This window comes from Salminus brasiliensis, chromosome 14 (assembly GCF_030463535.1).
Source record: "Salminus brasiliensis chromosome 14, fSalBra1.hap2, whole genome shotgun sequence".
Taxonomy (NCBI): domain Eukaryota; kingdom Metazoa; phylum Chordata; class Actinopteri; order Characiformes; family Bryconidae; genus Salminus; species Salminus brasiliensis.
In genome coordinates this window covers 29694350-29721930 of record NC_132891.1, presented here as the reverse complement: position 1 = coordinate 29721930, position 27581 = coordinate 29694350, and the positions used below count along the sequence as shown (strand labels likewise).

General features: G+C 42.0%; 1 protein-coding gene across 1 annotated transcript; it reads left to right on the top strand.

Annotated features, from left to right (window-relative positions):
* Positions 1–273: 273 nt before the first annotated feature.
* On the top strand, positions 274–27135 carry ada (adenosine deaminase). Its single transcript, XM_072697025.1, has 11 exons — positions 274–499; positions 9699–9760; positions 11037–11159; positions 13367–13510; positions 15648–15763; positions 17172–17296; positions 20307–20378; positions 20643–20744; positions 21246–21313; positions 22299–22428; positions 24309–27135. The coding sequence occupies exons 1-11, from the start codon at positions 449–451 to the stop codon at positions 24411–24413; spliced, it is 1098 nt and encodes a 365-aa protein (XP_072553126.1). The 5' UTR covers positions 274–448; the 3' UTR covers positions 24414–27135.
* Positions 27136–27581: the final 446 nt, after the last annotated feature.

The following is a 27581-nucleotide window of genomic DNA, read 5'->3' as shown; positions in this document are numbered from 1 at the left end:
ACAGGAAGTGGGGGTTTCCCCACGGAGCTGTTTCTCTCTTCAGATCTTAACCCGATTAAAGTTTAATCTCCTGGCAGATTAGTTAAGACCTAAGCCATTAACACAGCCGCCTTTCCTGTCCAGAAAATACGGCTAAGGTATTCGCTGAAACTCGCGTGCAGGGTGCAGGGTGGTGGGTGGTGGGTGCAGGGTGGTGGGTGGTGGGTGCAGGGTGGTGGGTTCCGCTCGAGCTTGCTGGGCTCCATAAAGAGAGGCGTGGCTGTGAGCGCCGGAGCGCCATTCACAGGCTGAAGGCGTGTTTCTCTCCGCTGATAAGTGGCCATATAATGGTAACGCTCCCAGCCAGGCTGAACTTTGGGACTCGGCTGGTGCTGGCAAGTGTCGGAAGTTTCTTATACCTTTCCTTCGAGGCTCTCTTCAATACTTTCTCTCGTGGACTTAAACGACAATGGCTGAACGCGGCGTGATCGACGAGCCCCCTGCGTTTGACAAGCCCAAGGTAAGTTCTGCGAGGTTTCCTGGTAGGGGGTGTTAGTCAGGAACTAAGTGACTTTCCATTCGTTAAGACCTTTCTTTGCGAGCTGCAGACCACGTGTCAGAGGTGTGGTGGACGACTGAAGGAGCATGCTGCTTTAGGTGCTTTAGATGGAGATGGAGATCCTCGTGCCCGTGTTGGGGTTTGGCGTAGGTTAGCTGCTTGGTTGGTGCATTAAAAAGTGGACCTCTAGATACTCGTGCACCTGTTTGTGGAGTCTGCTGGTGCAGATGGTGCTGGTGTTTACTAGCGCACTGTGAGAGGGGCAGATGTTCCTGGTGACGGTTGCTATACCATAGGATGTGCATCCGTTTCCAGTGTCTGCTTGTACACCATGAGCTACACAGATGCTTTTAGCCTCTACTCGTGTACCATAGGATGTGCAAGTGTTTCTGGAGTCTACTGGTGTTTACTAGTGCACTATGGAAAGTGCAGATGTTTCTGGTATCTGCATGAGAACCATACCATGTACAGATGTGTCTGGTGTCTTGTGGTGCGCCATGAGATGTACAGATGTGTCTGGCGTCACCTGGTGCGCCATGAGATGTACAGATGTTTCTGGCGTCACCTGGTGCGCCATGAGATGTACAGATGTTTCTGGTGTCTAAAGGTGCGCCAGGAGATGTAGCCTACATTTTGTTTTTGGGGTCCACAAATGTTTTTTAGTGTCTGCTGATGCACCATGACCATGTACAGATGTTTCTGGTGTCTAGAGGTGTGCCAGGAGATGTAGCCTACATTTGTTTTTGGTGTCTGCTGGTGCGCCATGACATATACAGATGTTTCTGGCGTCACCTGGTGCGCCATGAGATGTACAGATGTTTCTGGTGTCTAAAAGTGCGCCAGGAGATGGGGATGTTTTTGGGGTCCACAAATGTTTTTGGTGTCTGCTTATGCACCATGACATGTACAGATGTTTCTGGCGTCTACGGGAGCATCATGACATGTACAGATGTTTCTAGCGTCTTGTTGTGTGCCATGAGATATGCATTTGTTTGTGGTGCCTACAAATGTCGTCTGCTGGTACATCATGAGACGGATTGATGCTCCTGGAGTCTGCTAGTGCACCATGAGATGAACAGATGTTTCTGGTGTTTAAAGGTGCTAGAGGTGTGCCAGGAGATGTATCCTACATTTGTTTTTGGTGTCCACAAATGTTTCTGTTATCTGCTGATGTACCATTGCATGTACATATTTTTCTAGTACTTAGTGGTGCACTATAAGGTGTACAAATGTTTCTGGTGACTGTTGGAATACCATAGGATGTGCATCTGTTTCCAGGTTCTACTTGTGCACCATGAAGTGGAAAGATGTTTCTGGTGTCTGCTAGTGTACCATGAGATGTACATTTGTTTGTGGTGCCTACAAATGTTTCTGGTGTCTGCTGGTACATCATGAGACGGATTGATGCTCCTGGTGTCTACTGGTGCACCATGAAATGATCAGATGCATCTGGTGTCTAGAGGTGCGCCAGGAGATGTAGCCTACTACAATGTACAGATGTTTCTGTTATCCACCAAAACCAGCTCAAATATAAACATCTGTCCAATTTCATTATCTGCATCTGTCTGCATCTTATTCCGACATCACTGTGCGTCCCTACTCCAGACCTTTTGGTGTCTACTGTCTATTGAATGTTAAGTATATGTATTGATCCAGGAACCTTGTTGCTAAGTTCATCTCCATGGCAACAACATGTAGTGAGATGCTTCGAGATACACATGGACCAAGGGCACATAGAGGGCAGTCCCAACCCCCCTTTGAGAGCGGCCCCAGTAATGGCCTTTGGAGTCATTGGACTGACTCAGCAAGCAGAGGGCAATGCAGTGAACTGATACAGTGGCTCAGCTGATAAGCAGTTATCTCTGCAACTGAAACGTGAGTGTGCTCAATAGTCTTTGCACTCTGCTGGTTGCATTACACCGGTTATGGGGATATTCTGGCTTCAAGCAGCACGCAAGCTGATCACTGAAGTGATCTTATAAACTGCAAGCCACTAGCTTTCTGGCGTCTCCTCAGAAACAGCACAGCGACAGTCTTCTCGTCCTATTGGAAAACAAAGTGGTGTTGCTTTTCCATCAAAAACGAAATGTTTAGCTGCTTTCTAGTTTTTGTCTGTGTCAACGTTGATGTCAATATATGAAATATTGATTTGTACTGTAAAAGTTACCATGTTTGTTTTGTTGAGACAACGACAGAAAGCAGCATCTCAACACATTGTGTAGAACTACACACAGAATTTTGCTTTTTTAATTATTTAAGGTCAGAACTAAATGAATGTGGCTTGTTGGAAGGTGTTTCAGTCTTTTCACAGAGGGTGCAAACAGGAATTTCTTGTATCTTGTGAAATACAGTCTTCCCTCTACCTGTGCAGTACTGCCAGTTCCACTGGTAGCTACACAATCCCTATATATATGATACATTCACAGTTGGCAAGGTCTTTTCATGAAATGCAGTTCCTTTTTTCTCTTACGTACCGTAACGTGATTGTGTGAACATTTTATAATGAATTAACATTATTACATAATTAAAAAATAGAATTACATTCATGTATATTAACATATTTGAATTTTTACCTTAAAATTTACCATTCTTGTTTTATTGAGTCAGCGACAGAAAGCTGCATGTCAAAGAGCTATGCAACCCCTTCACTCCTGCATTCAAACAGTACTCCTGCTGCGTTTCATGATTCAGCTCATAATTTACAGCATTCATAAGCATGTCCTTGCGTAATAATAACGATCTGATTTAATGTCACAAGGTTTCTGGGGGCCTTCATCACTGCCGCTGCTGCTTCTTACTTCACTCTGTGAAATGCAGCACCATAGAACACGCCGTATTGTGTTTCTGGTTGTAGGCCCTTTTTAAAATGAATTATTTAAGGCGGTGCTGAATGGCTGTGGCTTCTTTGGAAGGCGTGCAATAACATTTATAGGGTGTTACAAGAATTTGTAGCACGCAATCCGTTACAGCTAGAGCTCACAGAGTGCTGAGATGTCTCTGTGATAAAAACACAGGGTACATGCTCATGATGTAGTCCACTGTACACTCAAACCCTCAGATGCTTGACCTTGGTTTGTGAAGCAATGGGAAAAACATTGCCTTGTAAAGCAATAACAAAACACAAGAATTGCATCATTGCAGGATGATGAGGATTATGATGATGATGATGATGATTTTTAAATCAATTAAGAACAGAAACCTTGATTATATCAAACTGAACTGAAACTGAAAAGAGGAAAAATGACCGTTGCACACGAATCGACTAGGGACCATATACTACACAACTTCAACCTGTTGCAGAACCCAACCGAACTCGCCCTCCCAAGACATGCGTGCCTTGCATTACCTAGGAGATGCAGATTCGCGCCACCATTTGCGCTGACCTAAAATGAAAATCGCCTTTCAGTGAGGTTGTTTGTGGGACGGCAGGCTGTTCTGCGTAGGAGGCAGATGGTTCAAGGCTGCTTATACAAATTTCCTTTTCACCTTAAATGGTGTTGCGGTATCAGACATGTACTTGCACCAGAATGTAGCTGCTGCATCATTTAGGTGGAACATAAAATTAAAATTGGAAAATGCCTAAAAACTGCACTTTTCGTGCTCACTTTTCATTGGCTATTGACAGGACTAGGATTGAGTCGCTGGCCGGTATACGCTACTACATTACACTCGGAGTTGAGTCAAAAAAATCTAATGTGTCATAGGCTCCGATTGGTCTGACACTCATTTGAGAGGCCAGGAATCTGAGTGTGCGCTCTTCACAAACTACATGATTGATGAAAAAATCTGCAGAATGGAGCCAACCAGCACTATCCCAGCTAGACTGAGAATTGGGGCTAAAATCGGGGTAAAACTGCGCACTGTAACCCCGTTCTAGGGTTTCCTTCTTATTATTTGTGGAAAAGATGTTTGTGCAAGCAATGCTGCACAGTAGAATAGTGCACCACCTACTTGACTCCAGCTAAACTCTCATTCATGTTCTTTTCACAGCGTATAAGAAGTTCTCTTCAGAGGTTTTCTTGGTCTTCTGGATCTCGTCTTGACCTCCACATTTTACCTGAGCTGCCACTTCCTGAAAACAGTGCAGAAATCTTCTAATAGGTTGACCCTGCCCTGCGGGCTTCAATTACTTTAGTTTTCAGATCTTTAGACAGTTAGAAGAGTCCATTACGAGTCCATGTTTGATGAGTGTTGGCACATGGTTTGAAGAGTGAATTCTGAAGACAACTCAGAAGCCTGGAAATTTTTGACAATTGCAGCTGATAATTCCTTATCGCCTTTGATTGCATTCCTCAGGACAGAAATTTACATTGACATTTGTTGCATTTAGCTGACGCTCTTATCCAGAGTGACTTACAAGGTTACTCATATTATAAAGGTGGGCCAACTTAGTGTTAGGAGTCTTGCCCAAGGACTTTTATTGGTGCTTATTGGTGACTCCAAAAAGCTCTTATTGGTCACCCAGACTGGGACCCCAGTCTCCCACGTGGTGTGGTAGCTCACTGGCAGGTAGTGGTGTTATCTGTTGCGCCACACCAACCGCTAACCACAGTGGCAACACTGAGGCCTTGACAGGCTACACTGAGGATTTTGATAGATAGTGCCTTAGAGTGTAAAAAAAATATGTATATTTTTGTTTAAATAGCAATTTACGTCCCAATTAAAATGTGTAACTTTCCCAAGGGTGCCCAAACATTCCCATACATATGCGTATTACTACAGTAATATTACACATGTTGCAACTGTGTTTTTTCCTTTTACTTAAATAACTATTTCACTGTGGTCAGTACTTAAAAACACATTTTCACATTTCAAAAACTAGCTTAGAAGGTTTCTTGGCTTGAAGCATGAAGATTGACATGTTGTGTGTCGGTTCCTGTTTCTAGTCTTAATGCCGAACAGATGCTGACGCACTTTACAACATTAATGTTGAAAGCCACATGAAATATGTTTTACTGACTCTGAGAAGAGTTGGATCGTGTTCACTGTGCTGTGGTCAACATTAGTGTTTCTATTGTTCTCAAGAGGGAGGAAGGCTCAGTGGTGCAAAACATGAGTCCACACTGATTTTCCACACTCGGCGCCCCCCCCCCTACGTGAAGACACGGGCTGCATGTTGCCTCTCTGGAAGACACGTGATGAATATTAATGTTTTCTAGGGAACGTACACCTGAGGCTATAAGACAAGCACCTAATAATGCATTCCATTCCATATTGCTGACAGTACACAGTGTTCATAATTCCTAGATTTCCTAAACCAGTTTTTAAGGGAGGGGGGGGGGGCTTTTTAAGCTTACACTCAATGAAATTGCGCTATTGGACTATACTGAACCTTTTAGAAATCCAGAGTCCAGACACAGCAACATTAATAGGGAGCAAAAAGGCCCCAAGGCCGCTGATTTTATTAGTCGTTTAATAGCATTCATTTTGCACAGCATGCTTTTTGTTTTCGCAGTCACACATAAAAGGCAGGCATATTTGTAATGATTCAGAGCCCAGGCAGCTGTGTTTATATCATGTGTTTACACATCACCTTGGATTGAGGTGCTTGGATACATTTGCAATGGTGTGCTCCTTGGTTTGATCAACTAAACTGCCTTGACCAGGTTGTCATATGACTCAGGGCCATAAAAAAAGACCAGGGAGAAGTATGCTTACACAGTCATATTGGAGTATAATGACCACCTGCGTAATAGTGGGAATACCTATTAGCGGATGACACTAGTGAGATGACCTTGCATAGACTATATTAGGTGAGGAAAGGTGTTCATATTAGAGGTTAACTGGTTCAGTGGTGCATCGATTGCGCCGTACCACTTGCCGGAGTCCTCGTTCCCCTCAGTGGCCCGTGGTGCGCCGCTGTTGTGATTGCCACCCCGCCTCATCCCCAACTCCACTCAGAAGTATTGGATGGAGCACCAACTATTATTTCAGAGAACACAGTTTCACCGCTCAATAGCTCAGCCTCTAGCCCATACCTCTAGCCCAAACCTGGCATTAGTCATGGTGCCAATAGGTTCATGTTTATCTGCTCCAGAGAGTCATATTCTATTGGCAGTACTTCTCTACAGGGACTGGACAAGCTGTGTGTGTGTGTGTGTGTGTGTGTGTGTGTGTGTGTGTGTGTGTGTGTGTGTGTCAGCAATGAGTGCAACTTTCTAGTGTTTAGAATTGCTGATAGGTTGATAGTGTCAGATTGTGTGCTGTAGCCCTTTGTCCATATAGTGTCCAGCCCTAAAGGACCTCATGTTGATGTTGAGGGTATAAACAGCACTCTTGACCTGATGTCTGTGTTTATACATCGCTAATTGAATTAAGTTGACTCTGTTTTCTCTGAAGAGCATTACCTCATGCATGAAGTGTAGAGAAAGCGGTCAGGTCAGTGACCTCTGTTCAGAGCCCCACCGCCGTTTCTTCACTGGTGTCTTTTACTTATCCGTGGAAATCAGGATAGCTCATCATATTTGAAGCATGTGTGGCAGAGCCTGTGTGGGCTGTGTTCATGCTGTTGACTGTATGCTGTGAGACAAGATGCAGATTGTGTGTAAACAGCCTTGACTCCGGGCCAGTTTAGAGGCCCTGCAGTGTGGCTAATGCTTGCTGTCAGTGTGATCTACACAGCCTTGCTTATCTCTCGCCTGCTAGAAAGGCCATGTCCTGCATCTTATTTCTTTATGCATTGATAACTAGTCATTCCTAGTAAAATGCTTCTTCTAAAAATCCTAACCTTGCTTTATCCCATAGAATTAAACAGGCTGTTGCGCATTTAAGACCTTGATGTCTCTGTTTCTCTGTGTGGGAAAAAAAACACAGAAGTAAAGGCTTGCTCTCAAATAGTCCTGCAGTTATTTAGTACTTTGAGATGAATTATTAATCAATTATTCCCAAGTCTGACTGGAGAGTGTTGCTGTCCTCTCAGCTTGCTGAAGGGATTGTAGCTGCTTAGCTCTTGGCCTTGTCTCATTTCACCAGGTTTGGCTGGTTTAATTTTTTTTTTTTTAAATAAAATAAAAATAAATAAAAAACAGTTAATTTTAGTTTAGCTGAGGTAGTCCTGTTTGTTTTTAAGGGAACGGACGTTGGAGAAAAGCGATGCGGGAAAACGAAATTGTTAGCTTTTAGCCTAGTGCAGATCCATGTTTGCCTCCCCAGCTTTTGCCTTGTCGTGAGCTTGAGTCCCCATTTTTGCAGACCCTGGCACAGTAAAAGCTGTGGTCAAAAAAAAAGCTGGTTCACACAGAGACCCATATTTCCGTAACTTGTAGAGTCCGCAACTTGGTGGTGATGTGCTGCTCTCCATCATGTTGTACCACTTTGCCAGATTTGACTAGGGCCTTCGCTAGAGGGCAAGGTTTGTGTAACTTTTGGAGGTTTAAATATATCAAGTCTAGACTTTTATGAAACAGTTTGAGAGTTTGGGATTTTGCCCGTTTTCAGGTTTGTTTGTTTTTTTCATATTTTTTTAGTATTTTTGCATTTATTTAGCCGCCGTATTCCGTCTTGAAAGGGCACGTGATTCAAGGCTGTTATGTAATAGCTTTGAGGTTTTGGAATTGAGCAGTATTACAGCTCTGATTCTCTTACATGGGTTTTGCTTTTGAAGGAGGGCACAAGGTTCAAGGTTGACTTAATAAAGAAGGCAGGATGTTAACATTATGCATGGATCTCAGAAATCAGATTTTGATGTACTGTGAAGGTCTTCCCTTTTTATCACAAGTGCATGTTTTTGCAGACGGCAGCCAGAGGAAGTAGATCCATAGGACATTTGTCATGTAAGCAGGTTTGGTTATGAAAGTGAAGATTGTTGCTGATCTGGCTGGTGTTTTTAATGGGAAGTTATGGATCATGTGTTTTGTTGTTATTATATGGCTTTACCTTGCATTATTTGTGCAAACAAAGTAGACTAGGACTTGACACAGCAGTACAAACCTAATCTCCCTGTATTTACGTAGAAGTGAACAGCAAGATGTTCTTGAAGAATTTCATGTCAAGTTTTCATCACCATAAAATATGCCATATTTAAGTTTGTTTCCCATGTTCAATTCATTTTACTTCAACAAATATTAAATATAATTTGACTTCATTTTCCATATGTTATAGCTTTCTCTGTCATTATGGCCAGAACAATGAGCAGTGTTGATCATTCTGGACATTAGGGATGTGCATTTTACTAGAAACTTGTAATGTACTCTAATGAATTTGAGTTGAATATATTATAAATACAATGGGCAGAAAAATGAACTGAACTAATAGCTGAAACTAAGGTGAGGCCTTAGTCTTACTTTTTTTATGACTTTGTGTGAGGGATGGGTGGGGTCTCCCACAACACTGGTGACTTTGCGGATGCAGTGTGTGGTGTAAATGTCCATAATGGAGGGGAGAGAGCCCTCGATGATCTCAGCTGTCCTCATTATTCACTGTAGGGTTTTGCGGTCAGAGATGTTGTAATTCCCAAAGCAGACAGTGATTCAAGCTCAGAAATCTGCAGTCCCCCTGTGAAACATGGTGAAAAAAGGGAGGGGGAGATGAACTTTCCACTGTCTCCGCAGGAAGTAGAGGTGCTGCAGGGCTCTCTTGGCTATGAAGCTAGAGTTAAGTGACCTAGGGAGGTTCTCTGCAGTGTGAACACAGAGGTACTTGGTGCTTAGCAGGGGGTGGTCACCTAATACAACCATCTAATACAACCATCTTCTAAGTTTTCTCCACATTCAGACTGTTTGTCGGTTCTGCACCAGTCCGCAAGACACTGCACCTCCTCTCTGCATGCTGACTTGTCGTTCTTGGTTTTGCCATGACCCTCGCAGTCCCCTGACCTGAACATCATTATAAATCTGGGAATAAACCTTAAAAGAGCAGTGCAGCAGAATGGCTCAAGAATCACACAGTACTTGGAAGTCCTTTCCAAGAACTAATGGGAGAAAACTCCCTAAACAACTGAACTGAAAGACTTTTAGCTGCTACAAAACAGCTTTAACAAGCTACGATACCTGCCAAAGAAGTACTGTTTATGCGGGGTGTCCAAACATTTTCTTTTGGACCCTTTTTACCTTTTTGTCCTTTTAAGGCTGAAAGAATGCAAAAAAGGGGAATCTTGCTTTCAGTATTAAAGAAATGCTTCCGCAGTGTTTTATGGTCTCTTTGTTGTATTTTTAACCTGCAGGTCGAACTGCATGTGCATCTAGATGGCGCAATCCGGATTGAGACCATTATGGATGTGGCTAAGTAAGTGGAAATGCGTGCTGTGTGTTTTTTAGTATTCTTGCCATGAAATGTTCTTCCTTAATTTTATAAAACTAGATCAACCGTGATGTAAGTCATGATGTACTGATACATGTCACTGTTTCACAAGCCCTTATATTTACTAAACAGGAACTTTTACAGGAAAAGGATAAAAAGCTTTCAATGGAATGAATTGAAATGTTTTATTTATATTCATTTATCTTTTTTATAAATGAAAAAGATTGTATTCCATGTCATTTTGGAGCATTTCTATTGGTCCTTGTCTAATAAAATTGAAGGCCTATTCATACAGGGTCATGCAAGTTTTGAAAACCCACAGATGTTAATGATGTTTCACACAAGTCCAAAACTGACAGACAGTGGCACTGCCTACATTTTTCAATTAGAGCCTGCTCTGTTTTCTTCTCTTAACGGATGCGTTAAAATCAGGCTGACCAGTCAGAGCTCCGTTGTTATGGTTGAGCATTAAGGCGGTGGCAGCTCTTCTTGTTCATAGCAGAGCACAAACGCTTATTACGAGCAGCAACAAGCTGACTATAAGAATGCAGATGTTAAAGAAAGCAAATGGCGGAGGAAAGCTGAAAGGCTAGGGAATGACTGTCAGTACTCAGCAGACACTTTATGTAGCCATTTTTTATGTTTGTCTAGGTGCATCTTAAAGTGTTTGTGTCCACTAACTATAGAAACCGCTAACTATAGCTTCCCCTGCTAATCAGCACTCGGGTGGAAGAATAGACACTTGGCGACCATGCTCTGTAACTTTACATGGTCTGTCAGTTGATCTAGTAGATTGGAATTTCTAGGAGGGAAGACATTTCTTGCATCCTATTTCAGAACCACGCTGGGATTCAGTGAGCTCTTTAGAACCACCTTTACTATTCCTTTACTGATGTGTGAAAAGGCAGACTGCATGGCTAGGTTATTTTATACACCTGTGGGACAGAATGAAACACCTGAGTTCAATGATTAAGGGGTGTGACCCAATACTTTTGTCCATATACTGTATAATGAGTTTTGATCCGAATTGCTTTGTTATTACATACAAAGTGGAATTATAACCTCATTTTAAAACGTTTAAATAAAAAAAAGAAAAAAGTCTCTGAAATGTCACTGGTGTTCCTAAAAAGGCCTTTTAATGGTCCCAAACTCTGCATACAAGGTGTAGTGGTTTTCCAAGTCACTGAGATCCTGTTAATGTTTGTATGCTTTTTAAGTGAGTGGCTATAATTGTTTTAATCTTTCCGTGGCTGTGTTTCAGGAGGCGAGGTATTTCTCTCCCTGCAATCACGGTGGAAGGGATGACCAGTCTGGTCACAGTCCCTGAACCGTCAACGCTCACAGAGTTCCTGGGCAAGTTCAGTGAATTCATGCACGTCATTGCGTAAGTATTACACCACAGTGAGAAGAGCCAAAACCTGCCTGGAAGTTCCTAATGACGCTAAACATAGCTGCTGAGTGCAGGGAGTGAGCTCTAAGCTTCTTTGTCAGCAGAGCCTTTGCAGTGAGGCTTCGCATGTGGCTGGAGAAAGTGATGTAATTACTCTTTTCTTTTATTGCATCAGGGACACACAAACAGTTCCAGCTTGTAGAAGAAAGAGCAGGGATAAGTGTGGAAAGGGATATAATATATAATGCAATGTAATAATTCTTGCCTACTTCCACCAGCAGCCAGTGATTTATCCACCCGAGAGATAATACTCACCTGTTTCAACCCACAACGTGCTGGATGTTTTCCCGCAGTGCTGAAAAATTAAATCCCACCCACTAGTTATGGTTTGGATCACGCAGGACCCGTGGACATGCACGCCTTTTGCAGACCTTGGTACCGACCAAGGGAAGGTGTCCCCAAACTTTTGCAGGGCAGTGTATTCTCCAGCATCAACTGGCCAGAGATGGTCTCAAAATGCAGGTCACGTTGGCCGGAACACCACGCCTTCTCCATAGCAATAGACTTAAAGACAGAACAGCTCCTGCAGAGTCAGATCTGGGGTCTCCCATAACTCCACGCACTTCACTCTTGGCTGGAAAGCGTTTTTAGGCAAGGCTGCGCTGCTTCAGCAACATGAGCCTATAAATGGCCTTTATTTAGTAAGGAAATGCTCCGGGGCAGCTGACCTGCAGTCCGACTGAATGAAGGGTTTTGCCAGCGGAGCCTTGAAAAACTACACCAGCGTGAGGAACTCGCTGACCGCTTTTGGCTTGCACAGGACTTTGCTTTGTTTTTGCTCAGAGCGCTAAAAACCATTCCCCCTGCGGGTCGTGTGGTGCAAACCAGCCGCTGGCATTGTTCCTCATTCAGTCTGGGTTTTCAGCTGATGCTTTTAAAACGTGACCCGCTTCGGCAAAGGAAGTCAAAAGGGGAAATAATATATGGATTGTCGGGGAAGGCAGTGAGGTGAAAGATCCAGTGCCGGCTGGGGAGCGCATTAAGCATGCTTCAGCATTGCATAGTGGAGGTCTTTATGGCTGCTGAATGAAGCACATGGCTTGATATGAGTGTGTGACCTTTTTAGGAATTCCTCATATGGAATCTTCAGATCCCTCTGTACAGCTTTGTAGAGATAATTCTGTGTGTATATTATTCTATAAACACAACTAACTCCCTAACTCCACAATTTTTCCACAATTCCTAAATCCACAATTTCAGGAGCATAATCTCAAATTTCAAAGAGATCCACAGCAAGAACGTAATCCCAAATTTCCAAAAGTTATCCACCCCAACTCTCAAAGTGATTCACAGTTCCAAGAATACAATCCCAAATTCCAAGGAAATGAATGAACCTTCTTTTACTGTTTGCTGTGAAAGTTAGATTTGGGTCTACTAACACGATTGGCCTGATTTCTAGACACTCAGGAGTGTAGTTCAAAGATAAGCTCAGTTTCTAATTAGACACTGGATATCGCCCTATTCGCAGCCTCAGTTTGAGTTTAAGTTTAAGTTATCTCACAGTCTTGAATAACGGCCAAGAGCTCATTAAACTGTTGTTTGCAGTGCGGCTCTGAAGTAGTCTAAAGTAGAGTGCCATCATCAGTTATCTCTGAAGTGCCTCCAGCAGTTGACAGCTGACCTCAGCAATTAAGGCTCAAGTATCATTTGCTTTCTCAGAAGCAGCAGGGCAGGAGACTGCGTTGGCGGGCGTAGGCTTGGGCTTGGGGCCAGCCCAGTTCAGGTCAGCAGAAGTGTCTTGCCTATAGCTCAGCACCAGTAATAGCTCCAGCCCGTGCACTCCTTCAGTCAGATTAGCTCCATTCACTGAAACGCCAGGCTCGGGCCAGCAGCTCAGGACACGGGCCAGCAGAGGAGTTGGTGTCCTTCCTCCAGCCATGCTTTCCCAGATATGGAACACCTTTCAGTGTATGAAGCTTCTTGGGTTTTTTAAAAAGGTCTAAATTTTCATGTGGTTGTTTGTGCTTAATAGTTTTGAAATGAGCAGGAATTTAGCTTTTCATCTGGCAGTGTTTTAGTGCAGTGCTTTTTCTGTGGTAACTCATGGCTACATGATTCCTTGCATGGTTGCAGTTCATTCCATTGTGTTTATTTCTCTTTGTTCTTTGTTTCATGTGTGGTTCATGTTGTCGCTGCTGCAGAGGGGACCGAGAAGCCATTAAGAGAATAGCCTACGAGTTTGTGGAGACCAAAGCTAAAGAGGGAGTGGTCTATGTGGAGGTGAGGTACAGCCCCCACTTTTTGGCCAACAGCAATGTGGACCCGATACCATGGAACCAGAAAGAGTGAGACATCTGTTCTTTTTATAACTTTTTCAGTAATTAACACATGGGACAGAGGTAAATTGTACAGTGTCCTCTATAATGTTTGGGACAAAGGCATGTTTTCTTTTTTACTGTCTCTTTACTTTTACGTTCTCAGGTGTAACACAGTGAAACATGCTGTTTTTTTCCTTCATGGAGGGCTTTTATTGGCTGGTTTACAGCACAAGTGAATCGGACACAAACCTTGTATCTCCAAAATGTCAACTTTACAGGACAAGGAAAACGCCTTCTTAACTCTTAATGGAAGTCAATAGATTATGTGAAAAAGTGAAAAACAGCTAAAATGGAGATACAAGGTTTCCCTGACAGCAGTGATGTATTAGCATGGTTTTACACTGTACTAAAAACACTGTATTTATCCCCCAGTCTTACCGAAGAATGTTGCTGTCCTCTCAGCATGATGTGCTGTTAGCAAGCTAAAGACATTTTCCTTGAGTTAGCTTTTAGCCCATTTGGTTTGGCCTGTTTGGGCTGGGTATGTACATTTTGGGGGTATACATATAATGTGTCTAAAGTGTTTAAAAACAGTTTGGGAATTCTGGAATCTCCAGATTTTCTTTTTGAAGAGGAACAACATTGTTCACAGTTTATCACTTCCATGTTCCAAACTTTCAGTACTACAGAAGAAAAAACTTTGTCTCAGATATTACTGTAACACATTGTAATCACTCTCCTGGAACGCCATTAGTGGTGTGACGGATCACTGATGATCTGTGATCCTGCTGTTAGTTTTTACAGTGATTATTTCCTTAGTCTGGACCGAGAGAGGGGTAAAAACCCTTATTGTGCCGTTAGGCAATGAAGCCACACATCTGCAGCAACATCACTCTGGTGTGTGAGTGGAGAGTAGAGTTATATTAGTGTGAGTGGGAGTCTCATATGGACATGGGCTGAGTGTAAAAAGGAAAAGTCTTCAAATAAGAAGTCTTCAACCTCAGAGTGACTGACTCCACTATTAACTTTTACTGTCGATGTCTAAGTGTGAGAGAGACTCAATCACTCAACCTCTACATCACAAACAGGCAGTGTCGAGGCCACTGATAAAAACATAAAAAAGTAAAAAAAAGTCACTGATAAAAACATACAGATCACATCAAAATGAGTCACTAATACAAACGAACAAACAAGCAGTGCCGAAATGAATCACTAATGCAAACGAACAAACAAGCAGTGCCGAAATGAATCACTAATGCAAACGAACAAACAAGCAGTGCCAAAATGAATCACTAATACAAACGAACAAACAAGCAGTGCCAAGATGAACCACTAATGCAAACGAACAAACAAGCAGAGCCCAAATGAGTCACTAATGCAAACGAACAAACAAGCAGTGCCGAAATGAATCACTAATACAAACGAACAAACAAGCAGTACCGAAATGAGTCACTAATGCAAACAAACATGCAGTGCCAAACTGTATCCCTAATGCAAATAAACAAGCAGTACCCAAATGAGTCACTAATGCAAATAAACAAGCAGTGCCCAAATGAATCACTAATGCAAATAAATAAACAAGCAGTGCCCAAATGAATCACTAATGCAAATAAATAAACAAGCAGTGCCAAACTGTATCCCTAATGCAAATAAACAAGCAGTGCCCAAATGAGTCACTAATGCAAATAAACAAGCAGTGCCCAAATGAATCACTAATGCAAATAAATAAACAAGCAGTGCCCAAATGAATCACTAATGCAAATGAATAAGCAGTGGCGAAGTGAGTTTTTTAAACATTAATAATACAAGGTAATCAGGATTATTAAAAGGTCCTTATTTTGGTTAACTGAAACGTTCCTTTTTGTATTAGTCTTAATGGGACAATAACAGTTTTATTCTGAGAGATTACAATTTGTTTGAAAAGGGCCAGATTAAAATGGAATGACCATAATCCCATACAGAGGTCAGAAGTGGAATAATTTAGGTTATGGACCCTTTTAAAATGAGAAATTTTAGTTTTGTTATGCTGTGATCTGATCTATATATAGATACCTGACCTGGGTTTAGATTTGGTGTCATTTCTAAAGTTTCCTAGCCTGTCTGAGTGGCAGTAAAGCTGTTTTTGACCTTGTCCTTTGGCTGTCTCCTATCTCTTTGCTGCCAGAGGTGACGTGACACCAGACGAAGTGGTGAATCTTGTGAATCAGGGGCTAAAGGAGGGCGAGAAGGACTTCAAGACCAAAGCCAGGTCCATTCTGTGCTGCATGCGCCACATGCCAAGTAATGTAACTCTCTCTCTCTCTCTCTCTCTCGCTCTCTCTCTCCGTCTCCGTCTTGTCACCATGTGTGTACACCATGTTCCTATCTGTGTGAGAGGGTAGGGAAGCCATTCCTCGCTGTCAGGCTTGGAGTAAAACCTCATTAATCCACAGCCGGAGCTGGTTAGGAATCTCTTTGCTCACTCTTAGTTACTCGGCTGCATCTGCCTGCTGGACTTCAGCACACATTCTGTGTCATAAGGTCTCTTGATTTATTTTTGCTGCTATCTTAGGTGTGGTATGTGGGGTGGGGAGCTGGGTTAGAGCATCTGAGGGGGCTCACTCTGTGTAGTCTGCCCAGATTTCACCCCGGATCCACTCTCTGATAGGACAGCTACACGGCACAAAGTGGATACGATTTATTTCCTGTTCTAAAATGTGACCTATGTATATTTTAAAAAAGATCACAAATAATTGAATGCAATCAAATCCTCACAGCAGTGCTCCAAAATCAAGTAGAAGGCCTTCCTTGGACACTAGAGACTGTTACTTTAACACTAGCCCTATATAGGACGAAACAATGAATGAGCAGGTGTCCCAATACTTTTGTCCATATAGTGTACCAGTACCCCTGCTAAAGCTAATACTAAGTGTTGAGGCAGGTGCTAATGCTCCTTGATGTCACAAGTGTTAAGAGGTGGAGAGTTAGGCTTAGGCTGCTGGAATGAGTTTACGACATCTGCCAAGAAGTTTGCGTTTCTCCTTTATTGATGGACCAACTTAACAAAAGAAAGCATTCAAAAAGCATTTTTGTGATTGTGATTTTATTTATTTCTTTATTTTTTTAAATCATATTTTGATATAAAAAAAAGGTGGTTGGAGCCACGAGTTGCAATTTCCGATGTTTAAATCAGGCATCAGAAACTTAATATAAAACAGATGTGAGTTCGATCTGAACTGAAACTACTCTGAATGAACTTGCATCCTCATTTAGAAGGTAAAAAATACAGCGCATCCAACAAGAATGAAAGCCCTGTACGTCTTTTCTATAGTAATAAAAAACATGGCATCACACAAAACACACAAATTTTAAATACTGATCTATTTGATGCTAATCTAACCTCTCTGACCACAGACTTGAACCAGAAAATAATGGTTTCTTGCACAGTGGCCTCTAGGGTGCCTACATAAACAGACAGTTTAGTAGACTAGCATAACTTACCTAAATGTAATTGGTTTAACTAACTTTTTAAAGTTATTTAAATGTTTGCTTTAAGGTTTTATTAGCTACGAAATATCAGATCAGACTGTGTATAAGCACATTCTCATTATTAAACTCTGACAGGAAAAATCACAACTTGCTGATGTCAAGAACTGCTATTATTATGCTCAAACATTTTGTGTTTTATGTGTGTGTGTTCTGTGTGCAGACTGGTCCATGGATGTGGTAGAGCTGTGTAAAAAGTATCGGAATGATGGAGTGGTGGCCATAGATTTAGCAGGTGATGAGTCTCTGGACTGCACAGCAAACATCGGACACTTGAATGCATACAAGGTATGAACTGCCACTTAGCGACTGTTCATCATAGATGTTTTCTAAACCTTAACCTGGAATAGTCCTCGACTTACTTTGTGACCAGTGATCCTCTGGAGATTGCTTCATGGAAGAGGACCATAAAGATTCTTCACATTTGACCACCACACCTGTGTCATTAATTGGAGAAAGATAGCTCAGGAAAGATTAATCTTTATTAGGCCTATTATAAAGAAACCATAGGGGAATTTGCTGATGTTTATGAGCTGGTTATTGCATTTCTTATCTGTGACTTGTTGATCTATTCAAGGTCTCCTCTAAGACTGTGGAATCATTCTTACATACTACAGGGACACACTGATCTTACACGAACTCATGCTGAGCCTCATTCATTAAAACTTTATAAATACTCTAGCAAACAGCGAGTAAAATGGACCCTGCTTACACTAGTCACGTCATCTGGATCGTATTTGTATACATACAAGATTTTAGTCATGTGCAAAAAGCTCTGGTTATTCAGACTGACATCTGATTGCTGTGTGGGACAGACTATGCAAATTTGCTCGCTGCCCAGCAATTATTACTGGTGTTTTGGTTGTACTTGGAGGGTTTCAGGTGGTGGAACGCTTCTTGGAGAGACTGAGACGTTAATACTGTTTTAACATGCGGCTCAAATGCGCCTCAGACCTCCTCCTGAGGTGGTTTGGGTGATCGGATTTGTATCTGGTTGAAATGCTTTTTGGGTGTGTTTACCTTTGCGTTATTATGTGGCTTGAGCCTGATCCAAATATTATACTGAAACTAAAGATCCATGAAGTGAACAGGTCTAAACTGTCCTAAAAACTCTCTACCATATAGGTCATGTAAACACCAGATTTGCTAGAGTTATTCTGTGTCAATACAGATACGGTTATTGCTTCATGTCTCAAGCCTAATACATGCACAGTGACAGTCACTGATGCTTTAATGATTGCACTGCATATGAAAATACAAACAAGAAAATAAAAGACAAAATATATCATCAACTATTCAGATAAAAAAATTACTAAATGATGGGCATGATGATGGTACAATGGGTGGTAATAGTGGGAATAACCTCCCTTGACTCCCTCGACACTAGCGAGATGTTCTGAAGCCACCGTAGTGAAGGTGTACTAAGAATAGACTTTTCACACATAGGGGCCCCGGGTGGTCCAGCGGACTAAGGCACCGCTGTCACTATGATCAGAGGATCGCTAGAGCACAGTTGGCCTTGCTCTCTCTTCAGGGTGGGTAGATACCACCCCACACTTCGCTTTGCTGCGGAGCTGGCCGCCACTGGTGTCTACAGGCCGGTGCGTTGGAGCCAGATATGCTGCGCTTCCATCTAGGCACATTGGTTTGCAGTACGAAAAATGAGCGGCTTAACTGGGCACACGTCGGAGGGGGCGTGTGCTAGTCCGCCCTCACTGGGGGCGTTTGGGTTGGTTAATTGGCAGTCCAAATTGGGAAGCAAATAGTACAGAGCAATCGACGCTCCACTGTGGAACAGTTAGCCTCCTTGAACACCTTTCGTCACCTAACGCAATCCATGGCATGACATCTCGTTAGTGCCCTCCAAATCAAGGGAAGTTAATCCCACTGTTAGGTAGGTGATCAAACTATTCTGAAATGACTGCTTATAAGCAAATATATAAAACATAGAAATTTGAGAATTGGAGTGAGCAGATGTGTAAGGGATGATGTGTAATGTAAGGGATGACGATATAGCTACAAGAGAGTGTTAAGTTCAGTGTACAAAATGTAATTGTGCAACACAGTGCTGCAGTGCTTTTGTCTCTGATGTCAGATTCTGTTCATTATTTAGTTATTTAGTTAGTTATTTTTCATATTTCAGCTGAGTTCTAACCGCATTAATATTTCCTTATTAAAACGTCTTATTTGGATGCCATATTTAGAATAGAATATCTCCAGAAATATGATTTCATATAAATTGTCCGAGGCAGACATATTTTCTTTCAGTCTAAATGCTCGGAAATTGGCACAAAAGGATGTTTGGTGATCGTATGGTTTTCTCAAAATGGAAAAACATGCAGAAATGTCTTGAGTGATGTTGGTTGATCTCAGTAGGCAAGTTTAAAACGCAAGGAGGAAGTGAAGCAAACCTCAGTGGAGCACATCTGGGAACTGTTGTAGGCTCTTTAGGAAGGTCATTTAGATCTCTCCAACACAGTGACATCTGTTTATGCCATTAGTGTGAGAAGAGCGCCAGGCTGAAGACCACTGCAAACAAATGCATTCTTTCTTTACCATCTTGTGATTATCTTGTTCTTGTTATTCAACAACAACAAGACCAACTCCTCCACCTCGCCGGCAGGCTACGTGGGACATACTGCTGGGTGGTGCTTAGCTGATCTCCCCAGCTATGGTCCGGCACTCGGCCACTTAATACAGTAGTGAAGTGGAGAGACGACGCCCGATGAACCCAAGGCCAACAAGGCATGAAGGAGCAGTCCCCCCCCCCCAGTTGCGGTTCGAACTTTAGCTCGCCAGGTTTAGCTTTAGCTTTAGCTCGCCAGGATGCTCCTGACCAGCCCCAAACTTTCCATCCGTAGCCGTTAATGTACATTTCTGGGTCTTGAGCCATGTCTTGTCACCGGTCAGTGGTTTGTCTTTCTTCGGACCACCAGCCGTAGGTACTTGCCACTGTGGACCAGCAGCATTTTACAAGCCTAGCCTCATCTTGTCGCTCAGGTCTTCACACCTGCCCATTTCTCCTGTGTTCAGCTTGCCATCCACAAGATGGACTGTTCAGTTACCATCTAGCATACATCCCAGACATTGAAGTGCACCATTGTGGTGCAAAATAATCAACATTATTCAGCTCATCTGTGATGGTCATAAAGCCATGGAGAAAAGTGTCTTCAGCCATTGACAATAGGGCATTGTTGTTACAAGCCCTCATCCCTGTCCCCAATACCTTTCAAAACGCTTACACCCTATGTGTGTGTATATGTGTATGTGTGTGTGTAACAGATAATGTTGTTGACAGGAAGCAGTGCGAAGCGGCATCCACAGAACAGTCCACGCAGGAGAGGTGGGCAGTCCATCCGTGGTAAGAGAGGTGAGTGTGTGTGTGTGTTCCTCTCTGGAACAGTAATTAAGAGAAACTGCCCCCAGAGAATCATAAAGATGTAGCTACATCCACTGCCTTGATGATACCATTGTTATATCTGAATGTGAAAGTTCAACAAATCAGACCATGCTTACCGCCATGTTCACAGTCTTAGATAACGATCTGCTAATGATCAGAAACTTCTCATAGAGGATGATTTGGCTATTGTCAAGTCATTTCTGTACACCTTTCATGCATGCATCCCTCCCACAGGCTGTCGAGGTCCTGAAGGCTGAGCGCATTGGACATGGCTACCACACGATCGAAGACGAAGTACTGTACAAACAGCTGCTTGAAGACCAGATGCATTTTGAGGTAAGGCTGCTGAACCCAAATCATTGTTTTTCAAGCAATTGTACTTGAAGCAGACACTAACACAACACTAGTCATGCCTGGCCTTGAATGCATGAACATAAATTAACATTAAGGTGCATTTATTATACTATAGACCTTCTGTATACCAAGGTTCTTCCTGCTAGGTTGGTATCCTTGATGCTTGCTGAACTCTGTAATCTGTACAGTATATGCATATGTATAAAGTAAAGAAATATGAGGAAATCTCAACCACATGCAAAATAAATATTTTAGAACTTGTATTTGATTTGATGTCATACCGCCCTCTTGTGGCAAGTTGTGATCCACTACTGGTAAATTGTCTCATGGGCATGTTGTTTATTTACCAATGGATTGACGCCCGCAGCTGGTCCACTGTGCTGCTTACACTTCTACTGCAATGTGTGTGTGTGTGTGTGTGTGTGTGTGTGTGTGTGTGTGTGTGTGTGTGTGTGTGTGTGTGTGTGTGTGTTGTTGTTTCAGATATGTCCAGTCTCCAGTAGGCTAACAGGGGCTTGTGACCCAGACTTCACCAAGCATCCACTCATCAGGTAAGCATGTGGCACGCTCTGGCTCATATCCACCGCACCAGTAACTGCCCTATAAATACATACAGCCACTACACCACAACTACCATGGCATAGCATTGAATTAGCTTGTGTTATAATAATAATAATAATAATAATAATAATGATGCAGTCATTAGAGAACAGAGGATGTCAATTAGTAGTTTACCAAGGTTTTTCTCTGTGATTACTTTCACTATATGAGTCACCACTACTCCACCTTATGGAAAGACTTACAAAAAATTTCAATATCAATTTCCCCATTGATAACACTGGATCTTATGAATTAAAGGTTAAAATAGAAATGCATGTAGGTTTACCTGAAAAAGGCTGATTTATGCTCAACATCAAATACATAAAAGATGTGCTTAACATCCATGCCAGTGTAAAGGACGCATAGACGTATGTGGGCAGTGGTGTTACATTGTTTGAAACTGACTTGTTTTCTGTACGTAAAGGGGGTATAAATGAACCTTAAGACTGAAAACCACACCAACCGCATCTTCCTATAGCTGTCCAGTTTTGTTGGGTGTTTAAATAGTTTTCAGATCTTAAGAAAGTTGCTTAGAGGGGCCAATGGTTGCTGAGTGTTGGCTTATAAAGTTGGAAGTTCGATGCAGCTGACAGTTCCTAAATAGTATGGTAGTTAAGAGGCTTTGGCAGTTGTAGCTTATAACTGGAACGGTCAGTGCTGTTGTGCTGTGTTAAAGCAGTGTACAATTCTTGTAGCAGTCCAATGCTATGTAAGTGAACTCTTCATTGAGCTGAATAGGACCATTTGAAAACAGCTACTACCAAACAACAGCACATTAGTGAATTGATGTATAGGTTAATTATCCATAACCCTTAATGAGTACATGGGGCTTGGGGGTAGCAGAGCTTTAAAGTTATTAATCACCTGCATTAGGTCCACTGGACACCCCCAGTAAACCACTCAACTTTTTGGGTTCTGCTTGCTTCGTCTTTGCAGGTTTAAGGAGGACAATGCGAACTACTCTCTGAATACGGACGACCCAACAATCTTCAACTCCACCCTGGACTCGGACTACCAGACTGCAAAGAAAGAGATGGGCTTTACTGAGGATGACTTTAAGAAGCTGGTGAGAGCCTGGTTCCCTGCATGCAGCAGCACATCCATCGGCTGCTTAGGCCTTAAATGCTTGGTTGTAGGTGTAGAAGAAATTGTGTTCGTTTTTTTCCCCCCAAATATTCTATAATGTTTAGGTAATGGGATTCCAAATGCTGCAGTTGGTCAGTTTTTAGGTAGTCTGTGGTGGATTCTGAGGCATGTTTTGGATCATTTTCTTCTTGTAGAATCCATCCTCTTTTCAGTTTCCGTCGTTTAACAGATAGGTTGACGTTTGCATCCAGGATTTGCTGGTATTTTGGGAAATCCATTCTTCCCTCCACCTGTGCAGTGCTGCTAATGCCACTTGCAACAGAAAGCATGATCAGTCCACCCCCATGCTTCACAGTTGGCAGTGTGTTCTATGTATGAAATGCTGGTCACAATGAAGGTTTCTTCCTTACGAAGAAGATGCTGCACAATGAGACCAGTGAGTGCACCGCCCTCTCGACACAGCTGAACTTTGATGAACTTTGACGATCGAGGAGTACCATCAGTTTTTTTGGTCCTCCAGATCAGCAGCAGCACTGTAGAAACCTGTCTTCCTGTAGCAGTCAGTTTTCAGATCTTAAGAAAGTTGCTTAGAGGGGCCAATGGTTGCTGAGTGTTGGCTTATAAAGTTGGAAGTTTGATACAACTGACCGTTCCTAATTACAGTTAGTGACATGTGTAGTGTCCAAACCTTTGATTCTAATGACCCCTGTGAAGAGCTTGCAATGTGAATGATTAGAATATGGCTGTGGTTGGTGTGGCGCAACAGATAACACCACCACCTACCATTGCGTTACAACAACACCATGTGGGAGACCAGGGTTCGATTCCCGGTCTGGGTGACTATGCTGCGCTACACCAATAAGAGTCCCTGGGCAAGTCTCCTAACACTACATTGGCCAAACCTCTGCAATACGAGTAACCTTGTAAGTCGCTCTGGATAAGAGCGTCTGCTAAATGCCATAAATGTAATGTAAATGGCTGAAGGGAATGGATGCAGAATGAAGGGATATGTAACGCCTGCTGGTAGGTGCAGGATTTTGTCATCTTGTCCTGTAGTATTTCACTTGTGTTATGAAAGTAACTGCTCAATGTTTGATTAGCTAGAGGCACATTAATGCTTAACAATTTTATAAAAAGACTGCCTAATTTGGCCAAAGGTGGCAAAACCTTTTTTCATAGAACTGGAAGTGTGTGATTTTGCTGTCGAACTATACCTAGTCTGGCAACAACGCAGCGTCACAGTGAGAGCAGTGCTGCCTGGGGCAGCGGTAGATTTAAGTACCTTGGCCTTTTATATATAAAATCTTTCAAAAGCCAATAAGACAATGTTGGGAGGAAGAAAATACCTTGGTCTAGGACATAACCAGGGGTACCCAGTCAATCCTCTGGTAGCTGGCTTACATCTCTTAGCCTTACAGTACTGGTCCCCCCTTGAGTACATGGAACTAAGTTAGCTACATAGGCTGCTTGGAGCAGCGCCATAGAAGAACCATTTCCGGTTCTGTAAAGAACATTTCTGTGAACAAGATACAAGTGTGATAAATCTTTAAATTGGTAAAATAACTTATAAATATTTCAAAATACCTTAAACCTTGTAAAGGTTCTTTTGTACATCTGTTATGAAATTCTTATTCTATACCTACACCACTTCCCCATGAGAAGATCCTAATCAAATGTCTTGTTAAAAAAAGAAAAAAAAGACAACATTCTTAAATCCCTCAAACCCAGTGGGGTTCCTTATATTAGCCAGTTATTTAGCTAAAGAAGGGCTTAATATAGTATGGAGGCTTAGACTGTAGTTAAAGGCCTAACGTCACCTACATTCCCTCAACCCATTGTGACCCCTGACTTGTTTTGCAGAACCTAAACGCTGCAAAGTCCTGCTTCCTGCCTGAGAAGGAGAAGAAGGACCTCCTGAATCAGCTCTACGAGGCTTACGACATGGTGAACGACACCAGCTTCTAGATGGCAAATCCACACACACCTCTCCAGTTACTCAGAGAACACTCTGATATTGGAGACGGCTTTTAAAAAGTTTACCATGCAATTGTTTTTTAAGTTCTTTTTGTTTTCTAAACCATTTGTCACACTTGGAATGAAAAGTGTAAGAGAATTTGAAATAATGGGTCAGTACTGACCCAGCCATGACTAAACATACCTTAGGTATACATATGAACGCCTTACTGAGGCATTTTCAGCGTCTTTATGAATACCTGAGCAACATGATTCCCACTAGGGCTGCACAATATATTGTTTTAGCAGGGCCATTGCAACGTGCACATGCTCAATAGAATGAGTCACGTTGCAGCCCGTGCAACGTGAAATGCAATGTCACGTTATATCAACCGTATAATGCTGCACTCCTTTCTCATTTTGCGTTACATATCTATCCATCATTGCTTAGTTTACTTCAGTCTTAGATACACAGAGTGCATCTTTTAATATTATTGCCATTTTGGTTTATTGAATCGCTTAATATCAGCAATGTCAGTTTTTTTTCTTATATCATGCAGCCCTAGTTCCGACTGTTCAAACATTTCTTTCTGCCTTGTGACTGCAGTGCAGACACCGTTGCATTTATACAGGGAATACAGTACTGAATAAATGACAGTAAAGCTAGTAGTCACCAAGTAGTTATATGCACATCAAATAATAATAATAAGTGTTATTGCTTTTAAACATTTTAAATTCAGGTGAAGATTTTACTTCAGTGAGACGTTGACTATAAAAGCTTCAACATGGTTACATACTGAGAGTGTAACAGTACCATATAGTATTGTTTACAAAGAGTCACTTGATTGAACAAGACCTTTACCAGACTGGATCATGTAGTGTAGCAGTTTCTACCGTTTATATTGTTAGTGTGTCACTGATGCGAAGCACCAAAAGCTATTCAAGTATTAATAGCACCCCCTTGTGGGGAATCTTTAGCCCAATGAATGAGAAGCTGAATAAGTGAGTAACACGCCAGGTCCATGAGGTGCTTTACATCAAACCATGAAACCAAGTAGGTCTAGAATAATTGTAGACCATCACGCCACTGAAAACAACACTTCCACTGTACCTCAAATGTAAGAGAAAGGGGGGAAAAAAACCCCCAAAAAAAACACACTCCTCATTAAGCTCACGGATATTAGCGTGTGGTTAGCAAATTATTTCAAAGTATTCTACTTTTATAAATGTTGAATGCTTTAATAAACTGAAAATAGGAACATTAACATATTAGCATAATGTGTAAGGCAGGTTTTCAGGCACCTTCCTTATCTGTTTTGAGAAAGCCATTATTGAATCAAGAAACTACCAGATTGTATTACATTAAATCAAATTATTAATTGTTGGTGTATTGTTGTACTCCTAGTAGATAGTGGGATTGTTCACATTAGTTTACCATAAAGGAGCTGGGGAAAATTGTATATTTACCATTTATCAACGTACTGTGAATACAGGCCCAGGTTCATTACTTAAGCAGGGATCTGACTGTTAAATTGTACTAGCATGTGATGTCATGTCTTTCTGATGATATTTATGTATACGAACCTATAATAACTATGTTGTTATTATCTTTAAACAACATACACACACTTAAACAGCGTGACCCAGAGCAAGAATTACTGGTCATTAAATACGGACAGCAGAATGTAGAATACAATTTCAGGCCTGGTTTTCTGCATGTAGATTAGAACTAGTCTTAAATTAAATAACAGTAGAGAGGGTATTTACAGAGAAATATTAATTACTTTTTTTCTGTGGGGTCAGCTAAGCATTCTGCTTTTCACAAGTACAGTAAATAGAAAACAGCAGTGTTACACCATCTCTACCTTTTAATGCAAGACTAGACCCCAATCTGTGTCCAGAAAACTGATGATCCAGCTGTGACCTCTATAGTGCCTATGTAATCCTCATTATCCTCATGCAGATAACCTTTGTACATGCACAGCTTTTGACTACTTGTTTTGTAGGCCTCTATATGCCATTGCAGGGACATAACCTGGAGGCAACATCCCCTCACTTTGTTTTTATAATTATGTTGTTGCACTTCCTTATCTGAACAGCAGGAGGCAGACTGCACATTAAGAAAAGTAAACTGAAAGGGCATCAACTCAAGCCTATTATAGCTCGGAGTGGCTTAAGTGCAGGTTACAGTCATGATTAGTGAATTACACACACAGGCCCCTTTATTAGAAACGCTTACCTTCCAGGTTCACCATGCTGGTTACAGTTTACAGCTAGAGATGTGCACAGCTTTTTAAATCAGTGGTTTATCAGATATTTTTTAATAGTGGACCACTCTCAACTTAGCGGTGACGTGTTAAAAACTCAACATCAGGGTCACTGCTGTGCTGAGAATGAATCACCACTCCAACAATATCTGAACAGCGGCCCCATGGTCAGAAATCCACCCAAGATAATGGAGTGGAGGGTGACTGACAGACTGTACACCTATATAGTAATTAATGGTCGGTGTTTCTAATAAGTAGATGAATTATATAGAAGTTTTATTTTAAAATGTCCTTTGTTTGGGTGTTGCTCTTTTTTTTCTTTTTTTTGTCTATCCAGTAATAATTTCATAAGCTGTAAATAGGAGTGCTGAAGGGTGGGGCTCAGGGCTGGTCTTTTAAAAACACCATTGAGAACCATGTCATTATGGCAGTGCAGTAAAGATCAATACAAATTCTTTTGCATTTTACATCTTTGTTGTGTACTCATTTTGGACTGTGCTGGTGGAGGACAAAAACATGTTATTTTAATGACCATTTTAGCGCAGGGCTGGAAGATAAAAACTCAGTGCTCTCAGAAGCATTCTGCTGTTCGACGTGGTGGTTTTCAACATAATTGCATGGTTGCTTGGTGCCCTTTCCCTAAACTCGAGAGGACAGAAAACCAAATGCAAATGCCTCCCGCACCCAGTCTCCATAGAGATCCCTCCTACGAACACACCCCCCATAGACTGGGGTCGAGACCGAGGCCCTAATTTGGATCACTATTTGACGGTTTAATTCCCATAAGATGCTCAGCCTCTGCTAGTTCCGTGGCATGTCCAAACGGAACAAGAATGGAAGGAGTCTTCATGTTTAAAACGCTACCAAAGCGCAGAGCCGACAGAAAAAGGGTGCTGCAGACTTAATGACTGCC